General features: G+C 45.1%; 1 protein-coding gene across 3 annotated transcripts; it reads right to left on the reverse strand.

Annotated features, from left to right (window-relative positions):
• Nucleotides 1-2,191: 2,191 nt before the first annotated feature.
• OTX1 (orthodenticle homeobox 1) lies at nt 2,192-8,896 on the reverse strand. Of its 3 annotated transcripts, none has more exons than XM_070956558.1 (4): nt 8,800-8,896; nt 7,090-7,241; nt 3,257-3,426; nt 2,192-3,145 (listed from the first exon to the last, which is right to left on the reverse strand). In XM_070956558.1, exons 1-4 carry the CDS (start codon nt 8,894-8,896, stop codon nt 2,602-2,604), a joined length of 963 nt encoding a protein of 320 aa, XP_070812659.1. In that variant the 3' UTR covers nt 2,192-2,601. The 3 variants fall into 3 exon arrangements, with proteins under 3 accessions (XP_070812659.1, XP_070812656.1, XP_070812649.1); XM_070956555.1 differs by having other exon boundaries at nt 7,090-7,261; nt 8,796-8,896; XM_070956548.1 differs by having other exon boundaries at nt 2,192-3,426.
• Nucleotides 8,897-11,480: the final 2,584 nt, after the last annotated feature.

Below are 11,480 nucleotides of genomic sequence, written 5' to 3' on the forward strand. Positions count from 1 at the left end.
AATTTGTCCCAAACTTCAGTCCATTTCAGGAGTGGGAAAAATGGAACAACTCTATAACACCGATAGACATTGCACTGGTATGAATAGTTGTCTCACTGATTAGAGCAAAACAATCGTTAACATTAATATATATGCTGATTTAAGCTAGAACTGGTGAATTTAAATTGACCCAGGTAAAAAAATTTTCTTTCTTTCTTAGAATTTAAAAAAAATGAAACTCAAAAGTTTTCAAAAAGAAGGGAAACTTTGTATTATTCTGGCTTGTAGTACTAGCATAACTTTTCCCTTACTGTCTTCTGATAGGTTACATTGCATTTTAACTCCTGCCTCCATTGTCTTTTATTTTATGTTTGATAGTTTTAGCCAACTCTGCTTTTTTAGGAAGAAAAAAGTATGTATTTCCAGGTATAATATAGGTGCATGCAACGTAAAGATAAAGATAGATTTTTTAAATTTAAAAATGTGATTAATTCTCTTGTTTCTTTTCCAGCAGTTGAATCTTACACTTAAACTCAAATTTTAAACAATATAGGCTGAAGTTATAGATTAATTCTAGTGGGGTTTACCACATAAAAAGTGCGACCCTGGTCAAAGACCTTTTGGATTTTCTTAGTGTGGAACACAAAGGTATTGTTAAGAGTCACCACCGACGTCAGTGGAAATTATTTGCAGTCTTACTATGGTGAGTGTCGAAATGGTAGTGGAATTAACAATGATCCCTCCTCACTGCTTACCAAATCCTAAACATCCTTTGAATTTCCTTCGATATCATAGCAGAAGGTATTCGTAATCATTCGGTTTCACTAGCTAATAGATTCCGCTTTTGCTCTTGACATTTTTGTTCAGCCTAGAGTGACAGGGTTACAACAATCCCTAAGTTTCATAAATATTCACTTCCCAGAAACTCTTGCCAAGTGACCAGATGAAGAAAAGGGGCCAAGACAATTGCGCGCGAGAGAGGATTTACAGAAAGTCACGGCCAGCGCCATTCTACCATCTCTCGGTGCCGCCCGTTTGCCCTGTGACAGAGAGAGGGAGCGCTTGGAAGCAATTAAGATGGAAACATTTCCGCCCAACTACAGGGGGCCCTTTATTTTCTTCTCCGGTCTCCGAGGAAGGTTCGCGCTGGTTAACTTTTCCGCTTTGGCAGAAAGAACCAGGGGAGGTGGCCCGATCACACCGTTTTCCCTGCGTATGTGACCCATCAAACTTTTGGTTGGACGCCAATCCAATTACAGACATTAAAAAGCAGCTCAGGGAGATTCAGTGCAGCGGGCCAACTCTCCCTTCGCCGCCGCTCTTGGAAGTAACAGCGATCTGCCCCTTTTCTACCCAAGCGAAGACCAGCAGAGAAGCTCAGCTAATGGGAAGGCAGTTCCCGCCTCTTCCTTGCCCTATCTTCCCAGGAAGGATAACAGAGACAGGGGCTTTCGTCAGTTTGAATTTTATTATCGGCATATGTAGATAAAGGGTAGGATTTGCCTTACATGTCAACAGGTGACTGTTGGATTAACGGAGTAATTTATACATTTTGTCCTCTCACTGTCTTTCCCTTCCCTCCCCAAGAGCCAAGCGGGCCAAAAACCTGTCCGGAGACCCGCGGCCAGGTGTTGAAACGGGACCAGACGATGCTGCACTGGCCAATCCGGAATGCTATGCCACCACCTCGCTTCCATTGGCAGAGCACGCCTTCCGCTGCCCACCCTCCCCTGCCGCCCCTCCCCTGCACCTCTCCCGAACACGTCGCCCCTGCTTCCCAGTTCCAACTCCGTCGGGCAATCGCTTTCCCCCTCCCCCCTCCCCAAGAGGGTAAGGGAAGACAATAGGCTGGGGGAGAAGGGGTGGCCTTCCTTCCCCTTCCGACCTGCAGAGCCTCCAGCGTTCGCCTTCAGCTGTTTCATTAAAAAGGGTCGCTGGAATGGATCTCGTTAAACCCTGTATGTACATTCCTACCGCGCTTTTTCTTTTTCTTTCTTTCTTTCTTTTTTTTTTTTTTTGCAATATAAACCTACAGAGGGAAGTTGGCGGGGTGGGTGCGGGGGTCCTCGAATGGGATGGGGGAGGGCGGGGTGGAGGTCTATACACGAAGTCTGCTGTCGGCCAGAAAGCAAAAGGCGCGTCCTGTTCTCCTGTCTTTCCACGCACACGAGCGAGCGAGCGTCACAAAGCTAGCCGGCTGGGCAAAAGGGCTGGTTGGAAGGAGAAGGGTGGAAGTCCTCTTCTGCTTCAAAAACAAACAAAAAAAAAAAAACGATCCTGAACATAATCCCAGGGAGCGAATAAATAACACGTCAGGAGTCAACTCAGCGGGGTAAGAAGCGGCACGTCCAAGGAAGGGCAAGCAGGTCTGACCCAGCAGCCTTCAGCCCAGATTCGGTGATGGGGAAGGGGCTGGAAGCGGTCGGCTATTCAAACGGCTGCCTCACAGCGTCTTTCCTTTCTTGAAACGAATTCAAAGGCCGCTTTCACCAGCTGGTCAAACACGCGGAAGAGCCAAGCCGAGACGGAGCGCGCTTGCGAGACGAAAGAGAGGCCGTCCCGACTGGACCCGGGAAGAAAGTGGGCGCTACAGGAGGGAGGGGCCGGGGGCCGAGGCAAACCTCACAGGACTTGGAAGCGCCAGGAGGCCTGGTCTTTGTAGTCGAGGCAGTCCGGGGAGTTGAAGTTTAGCTTCCAGGAGGAGGCGGCGGTGGGGGCCGGCTCTTTGTAGTCCAGACAGTCGGAGGAGTTGAAGGCCAGCCCGGGGCCGCCGTAGCCAGGCTGGTGGTGATGGTGATGGTGGTGATGATGGTGGTGGCTGGAGCTCTGGCCGAGCGGGTGGTGGGTGTGGGGATGGGCGCCCGCTAGGGACGAGGGCGCTATCGGGCTGAGCTGGTGAGCGTGCGGGGGCGCGTGCATGGGCAGGTAGGACCCGCAGTCTACCCCGCTGAAATAGGACGAGGAGTGCGGCGGGGGTGGCGGCGCCGGGTAGCCTTGGCCGTAGCCGCCGCCTTGCCCGTACGACATGGGGTAAGAGGCGGACGAAGCGCCGGAGACGGAGCGCTGCATACAGGAGGCCCCGCTGGACGTCAGGGGCTCCGGCCCGGCGCTGGGCGAGATGGACGCGGGGCTCCAGATGGACGAGGCCGCCACGGCCGACGGCGCGCTACTCAGCGAGGCAGCCGACGAGGCCGATCCTGACGCTGCGCCACCCGCGCCCGCCGGGTTGCTCAAGGCCGCTCCGCCCGGCGCCGGGCCCGAAGAATTGGAGCTGGACGAAGAAGAGGAGGCCGAACTGGAGACGGCGGGAGGCGTGAACTGGCCGCTGCTTTCCGAGCCGGAGCTCTCCCGCGCTGGAGAAGACTTCTTCTTGGCCGGCCGGCTCTTGGCGCCGCTGCCGCTCTGTTGCTGCTGTCGGCACTTGGCGCGGCGGTTCTTGAACCAGACCTGCGAAGAGAGGCAAAGGCAGCACTCCGTGAGACCCTGTTCTCCCAGGGGGGACCCGAAGGGAGGAGGCGGGCCCAGTCTGCCCCCCCCCTGCTCCGCCCCACAGTCCGGTCTACGACCAACTCTCTTGTCCCTTCTCCTTCTCCTTCTCCCTTCTCCTCCATCCCGCCTTTCATTCTACGTTTCCCTTCGGCGCCAAACAGATCTGGACTACTCCGGGACTCTAGACCGAAAGAGAGAGCTTTCAGTTCTATGTACAGTTCTAGCCCCTTCTCTGATCCTGCCTTGTCAGGAAGCGAAGCCACCAAGTCTAGCTTAGTGCATCCCAAATAGCTACAGGTGGGACCGCCAATAACATATTCAGAGGATGGGTCCAGCAGAAGAGAAGCCAAGCGTTCAAGGATGGATGCGACATCCCTGATGCGGGCAATTGTATCCCGCACACACAACACACACAACACTCATTGCCCGTCGGCAGGATGTCCATCTCTCTCTTAGCGCTGCCATCAATTCTGCTGGCTATATCTCCACTGTACTTGCCAATTTCCAAAACTTTATCAATGGTTCCTCATAAATCAGGGTAACCCAGTAACTCAGTAACCCCATCTTGAAGAGAGGCTTCTATATTCATTCTTAGCACCACACCCTTGACTGATCAACTTTGTTTGGAACTTATAAATGTACCTGAATCTTTAACCCTCAGGTCTTCCTGTCCTTTTTGCTATTAATACTGTATAGCAGTGAGAGGGCTGAGGGCTGGTTGGAGGGGAGAGCATTCCTCACAAATACATTTCACATTTTCTCTGGATCTATGTATATAGAAAGTGCATGCAGGAGGAAGCTAAGATTAGATATTAGGTGATTCCTTAGTAAAAGAATCCAAGCAGGACAAGATATACTACAGAATTTACACACTATTACCTTCCCAAGCCTACAGAGACAGGAAGCTATTGATGATCAAGATCTCGGACCCATTGCTTCCATCAGATTAATTTTTCCCAAAGCTGTCAGTAAACTATAATGCTCCTTGCCTGTCCTCTACCAATTAATATTTTAAGACGCCTTGCATTAGAAAATAGAAGGTGCATTTATACCAGAGGAGAGATTAGGATGTTCACCAAATACCATTTTACCTATTTTCCAGGCTACTTTTTGTTATGTTCAAGCCATTCACCCCTAGCATTCATCTCTAAGCAGTATCATCCCTTGCATTCAAAGGAGCAAGATGGAATTTTGATTCGTAATATCATTAATTTATTCTCCATCAGCATTTTATATTGTAAGATACACTAAACCAACCAACAGGTACACCCACTTCCAAGAGAATAGACATGATATCCCTTGTCAAATTCAACCACACTTCTACTACATGTTACACCTGCCATACCATTCCAAATAAACACAATTAATGAACCAGACCTCCAAACTCCTACTAGTCAATGTTAAGACTAGTTTATGGAAAAGATAGGTGAAAGTGTAAAATTAAAAGTCAGAAAGGGTGGACAGACTAAATTGTTCATCTAAGGTTAAGATTAATCTGTCTGCTCTATTAGTCTATTTTACTTCTTGAGAGAGTTCTCATTAATATAAAAATCATGTTGCAATAAATTTTAACAACCATATTATTGATGGAATACAGCATCCAGAGTTTTATGTACATCTGTTAATATTCTATTGCATTAAACTGTAACAAAGTATTTTATATCTATTTCTTCAAAGAAAGACCCACTATAGACTGAGGCAGAGTCACAATGAACAACACTTACACAGTATACGTTAAATGTTGCCACTAGTACAACAACTATAGCAAAGGTACTGCTACATTCATCACTTGCACAATTCAACCTTTTTTATATATAACCTCAAGATAGGGCACTCATCTCTCATTCAGATTATACACAAGTCAAATTCATATAATATTTTCCAGCCTTCCTCATCAGAGACTTACCCCACCCAAAAACAGACTAGCCAACAGGTAAATGGGAGTTCACTGAACCAATCCAAGCCCCTAAATATTTAGTCCAGAATCCAAGTATCTAGTATTTCCATTCTTCTAATGAGTAGGCATCCACAAACTGCTGTTTCCATTGTTAAAAAAAGTTAAATATATAATTTCTGCAATCTTTCACAACTTTCAAAAGTAGAACATTCCTGAGTAGTTAATAGCAATAGTTTAAAAATGCCAGAAAATTTTAATGTGTTAATTTTGGCAAAATAATCAATCACTTCCCAACAAATTGCTTATGATCTTAAGGCTACTTCAGATTTTGTAAATGTTCTGTATACATCGCTTTTCACAGCTCAGGTCTGTGATGATTGCATGTGAAATCTGTCCTGCTTTATTTGATCCAACCATACATATACATATTGAAATCATCATTATATGATTTACTTGCAATTTCAATTCTTTCCCCTCCCCTTAAATGCTTTCATTTCATGGTTTCAAGTTGCTCTCAGTGAGAAATAGGACACATAGCAAACAAACAGGAAGAATCCAGCTTGCATGGCAAAGGTGTGATTGTACTTTAATTACACACTTATTTACATCCTAAAGATAGTTTGGTGCCTATCCTTCTGTCCAGATTTGAGTCTCAAATCAACAACTGAGATTCAATTCTACTGGAGAAGAATGAATTGTTGCTGCGGGCAGGGGAAAGAAGAGGAGATAAATTTAAAAGGCCTGACATAAAGGAGCAAGGGTAAGACTCCAAATCTTAATCACAAGTTTATTCATTTTACAACTACAAATTAAACCACCAACCAGAGGACTGGAGATGCATCAGCAGCTTTCAATATAACTCCTACATTCAAAAAGAAAAACTTTTAAATCAATGAAATCAATCTGATTTCAGTTTTAAGAAATGTGGCATTTTAACCAATATATCTTTGAATAAGTCCCAGTAAAATTTATTTCCAGATAAACAAGTGTGGATAATGTTACAAGTGCATTAAGGATTAGGATGTCAAATTATTTTAAAGTTGCTTAGGCAGTCTTAAAATGTTTATGTAGTCTTAATCTTATACATAAAAGAATTAAAAAGGAATAAATTAACCTTCCTTCCACTATTTGTGCACCATATGTGCTACATCGAGTATCACCCTAAGTTTTACTGAGACACACTCGAGGTGAGGAAAAAAATCCTATTGATTGCCATGGAAATTAGTGAAAACTAACTTGTGCTGGAGTGTATCCATTGACATGTGTTTAGGACTCGGATGTTGCCTTGACATTGATTGGAGAAGAGGAGAAAATAAGTATCTGTAAAGTATTGATTCCTCTAAAGTGATAAGGGAGCTAAGGGAAGTTGCCAGATTCAATAAACCGAGAAGGATCTTCAGCGTGCCCCTCTGCCATTCCAGCACTGGGCCTGTCGATCCTTGCACAATTACTATTCCGGCTGAGCGAAGAAGAGTAATTTACCCCAATAAATACCAGTCCTAAAGCGAGAGTCAGAATGGCCCTGACCAGATAGAGACTAGAATGGACCCCCGAATCAGGAGAATCTTTCCAATAAAAGGAATCGTCCACATCCCTTCTTACTTGAGTTTGAAAGAAGCGGTAGGCGAACCGAGCCAACTGGCGTGCCCCAACGACCCCCTTCCCGCAGACAGAGGCCCTGGTCTCTCCCCAGCCCCAGAAACGCTCTTTAAAAGCCCCCAGACCTGGACTCTGGATTCCGGCAGGTTGATTTTCAGGGCAACCTCTTCTCGCATGAATATATCTGGGTAGCGGGTTTTTGCAAAAAGCGCTTCCAACACGTCCAGCTGCGATCGGGTGAAGGTGGTACGTTCTCGGCGCTGCTTCCGAGGGGTGGCTAAAGGGTCCCGAAACCACACAAGGCAAGGCGAGCAGGAAGGAAAGGAGACAGAAAGATAAGAGGCAATCAGACCTGCTCCCGCTCCCTCCTCCCCGTGCCCCCCTCCCCGCTGCCCCGATTCAGGAGGGGGAGGCGAGACGACCACGCTCGCTGGTTCCCACGCCCACCAATCCCCTGACGCAGGCGGGTCGCCAGCCGCGGAGAGACCCAGTTGCCCCACAGATTTCTATAAAACGGGCCGGCCGATCCCACGAGGGAACCTGAGGGGGGAAATGTGCACTCACCGAGCCAAGAGCAAAACAAAACAAAACGAAAACAAAAACCTGATTATGTTTCTAGCCTATAAATATGAATCACAGAAAATGGTACAAAAGAGGAAAGGGAGCTGCCTCCATTCAATTTGGCGAAAGAAGGCGGGCTGGCTCGCAGCTGGGCCTTTCGCAGAAGAGAACTTCGGAGCTGCCTCGGACCTGCGACAACAGCTCAAAGCGGCTGGCTCGCCAGATAACAGGGCAGTTAAAACGGAAGCTAGACGTTTCAATAGCTTGTATATTATTCCCATATCTGAAAACCTTAACTCGGAGGTAAATTCCACAGAAGCCCGTAGTACACACAGTACGTCCAAGCAAGGCTTACTTAATTACTAAATTAAGTAAGCGTACGTAATTTAACTGGCCTAACTACGAGCGTTTTAGGCTCAGGTTACAACGCTGCAGACGGAAATAAATGCTAGCGAAACCAGTCGAGTTTACTACTGATCTAGCGAGCTCCTCGCCTTACAAGTCAGGATGTTGGCACTTGATACCTTTCACAATCATAGGGATATGAAGCATTCCCTTGAATTAGTTAGCACTAACCTGATTTGTCATCAGACTATACACGATTGCAAAACCTGTGCTGATTTCTTGGCCACCGAGCTAATGGAAGAAGTGGGGGGAAAATGTGAATTGGCTGCAGACCCTCTCAATTGTAAAACTTTCCTTCAGGGCAAGTTTTTGATTAGGGGATTTTGACACTGGGACGGCCTTCCATCTGCCTTCCTACCTTCTGAGCGTCACTTTCTTTACCCTGGGTCTTCACTTTCAACTAACTTTGGAAAATCAACCCGTTTATCAAAGGGCCCCACTGCCTTGAGTCTGTTCTTTTTAAACCACCACATACTTGTTCCGCATTTGGTATATTTAGTTATTTACCTGAATGTAAAAGCAAAACAAGGTAAAAATCAGGAATATGAAATCACCTCCATTATGAAAATTTAGATTAATGGTTTAGTAAAGTGCTCTCCATTTTTTTAAATAGTTACTTATTTTCAGCAAAAGCACTCAAAGATTGTTAAGAAACACTCAATTACTGAACTCAAACATTAGTGCAGTTTCCAAGAATGGAAGAGCAGGAAGGGAGAATTCCCTTCTTAATGCCTATTTGCTTTCCATGTAATTTGTAGGGCAAGACAGAAGAATTGGCAGGTTTATTTCTTTTTTCAAACTCTGCAAGGAATGACCTGAGTGTGTCTACTCAGTGGAGAAGAGGGGATGGAAGGGGGGAGGGGGCTCACCTGGATACCCCACTGAAGGGTGTAGAAGATCCATTGCCGGTCCTGCTAGCCCCAGCCCATTCATGCCATAGGGGGGCTGTTTGAGGTAAGACATCATGCTAAAAGCTGGAAATATTTTTCCAATTTATCCACACACTTATCTATTTGTTTATTTAGCAGTTTTTCAAACAGTGCGTGTATATGTTTTATTCTTTTTTAAATATTCATCCAACCAGCAACTGAAAGGAATCCCACAGAGCAGCAGAATTTTTCACAGCACTCTAGAAGAAAAACAACAAAATTAACATATAGTGAATTGATAACATGATAGAAATTTTTTAATGGAATTCGCAGGTAGTGCAAAGTTAAATGCTCAACAAAACAGTTTTTTGTACATATCAGTAAAAAGAATGCAATAACTTTTATATATAGCTATGTGGATCTTAATATTAAAAGGCAACTTAATTTCCATATCAAGTACAATAAAGTTTGTTTTTACTTCTCTTTCTGTCTTACTTAAAGGTTTCTCCTTTAACACAGAAACTCTCCGAACATGGCGGATAATTCCTCCCCCAAGGAAAACTGGAAAGTGGCAGAGAGTGAAGTGTAGTAGGGTGGAGTAAAAAAAAATCTACAGCCACATTACCATACAATCGCCAAGGGGCTGTGAGGGGGTACCATATCAATGATGAGAGCGATAAAGCAATTATTTAAAAAGATAATTGGATTAGAAATCAAAACGAGATAACAAAAGGAGGGAACTATAATTAATTTAAAAGAGAGCAGAAACAGACACATTAATTAGAAATGGCTAATGATCTAAAAAAAAAAAGACAGCTTTGGCAGGGAGGGGGGGGCAGCTTTGAATTCCGTATTCCAAAAGACTGCAACAACAGGAGAAGGAAGAGGACGTCTGCAACACTAAAAGTTTACTGATTCCCTCACATCATGTTCAAGAATTTATTTCTAGGAGTATAGGGGGGGAGGTGGGGAAGAGTGAAGGTACACTCTCAACACTAGGCACATTTAGAAATAAAGCTAAAGTTAAACTAATGATCCTGACTTCCAGATAAAAGTGCCCGGTAAAGAACATGGTGCGTTTACTTGCCCGTAGATGTGTGGCTGTTCAGTTTTAACTGTATAAACCTTCAAGTTTTTTAAAAAATTCCTGGATATGATTTACTTCCAAGACTTACAGAACAGATTTGGGGATCTTGGTGGGCTAGCATTCCAAAACAGAAAGTAAATTTTAGGTTAAATTCTCATGTTCTGATCCAGAAGCTTTTCTTTTCTAAGTAGTTTCAATAAAGTAAATGTCCGAATAGAACAAACATCAGATCAACCAAGCAGGTACATAAAAACCCACATTCAGAAAGCACAGTTGGTGGCAGAATTAATCTCAATTAATCCATGGCCAAAAACTTTATATAGGTAGCAGGCCTGGCTGCTACTAATAAGGTATGCATTTTCACACAAAGATTCACACCAAGAATGAATAAGAAAGGAAAAAAGGAGGTGCAAAGTGGGTTTTGAACTAATATTAATTAATTGATGCTAGACTATTAAGTTAAAGTATCCCAAATTCATTAAAAACAACAACAACCCATATTCCTAGGACTGGCTAACCTGTTGCAGCTCTCTCCAAGTTGAGATTTCACTTAGAGTTCTGCCTGGATTTGTGAGGTAAGTTTTTTTTAACCTCTCTCTCTCTCTCTCTCTCTCTCTGTGCTCACAATTAAGAGTTCAAAACCGGCCCATCTGGTTTACTTAAGCAGCATAGGATAAGTAAGGTTGATGAAGCACAGGTATACTTTACTCGACAGTCATTGCTTTTTAAGACCAGGGGGGATTTCTTTGTCAGGAGACATTATTCAAATTGGGCTGTGGGCTCCAAGCAAGGGGGAAAATTGATTTTCTGTTTTGTTTTGGAGCCTTTCTCCATACTTATCTGCAAATTTACTTTCAAAGGAGCTTGTATCTCTCTGAACACTTAAGATGTCTTCATTTATTCCTTAACAATTCCTTCCACATTTACTCCTATCAAGCAGGCTTCTCTTTAGGTGCAAAAGAATAGATAAGCTGTGGTTGGCCTAAGAAGTCCACGATTAAATCCTGCTGGCATCTTGAACAAAAAAGTCAATGAAGCCCTGGGTAGGCCTGGGCAAGACGGCAAGTGGGCCACGCAAGTTAAGGGCTGAGTTCGCATCTCCAAGAGTCAAGTTCAGGGGGACTTGTCCCCGGCGGATTGCGCACAAGGTTGCAGCCTGAATCTCCTTGCTTGAGGAGAGAGGACAAGGGGCCCGACAATCTCAAGCGAGGAAGAAGCGGACTGGCAATCGCCCGCTCTAAGCCTCTTTCCTTGGATCTCAGCCCCATCCCATCTCTCCAAGATCCCACTCCCGTCAGTGCTCTGGTGGTGATCGGGATTGGACTCTTCCCTTCTCCCCACTTCCTTGACCGTCGATTATTGTTGTGTTGGGTGACACCCGGCCGTTGCTCAATGGAGAAATGCAGGAGAAGTGCCAAACAGTGGGAAAGAACAAAGTGTCTCCAAATAGCTCGAGATTCGCTGGCCACGGTAAGCATCGGTGAAAGGCGCCAGCCCGGAAGAGCCGGCCAAGGGTCTCCGGGGGCCAAGAGAGACCCAGCCAAGCAAAGCCATTCGCCTTCAGAGCCAGGAGTAAAACCACTCCGACCTCTCC

Source organism: Pituophis catenifer, unplaced genomic scaffold, assembly GCF_029215685.1.
Source record: "Pituophis catenifer annectens isolate HBS135680 unplaced genomic scaffold, rPitCat1.0.hap2 SCAF_1, whole genome shotgun sequence".
Lineage (NCBI taxonomy): Eukaryota > Metazoa > Chordata > Lepidosauria > Squamata > Colubridae > Pituophis > Pituophis catenifer.

What these genes read in the sequence shown, in the direction of transcription:
- OTX1 (XM_070956548.1), bottom strand. Translation starts at nt 8,896, where the DNA reads ATGATGTCTTACCTCAAACAGCCCCCCTATGGCATGAATGGGCTGGGG. An exon ending in CCCTTCAGTGGGGTATCCAG is followed by an intron (nt 7,242 to 8,799) that starts GTGAGCCCCCTC and finishes GGGACCCTTTAG; the next exon opens with CCACCCCTCGGAAGCAGCGC. An exon ending in TGCCGGAATCCAGAGTCCAG is followed by an intron (nt 3,427 to 7,089) that starts GTCTGGGGGCTT and finishes CTCTCTTCGCAG; the next exon opens with GTCTGGTTCAAGAACCGCCG.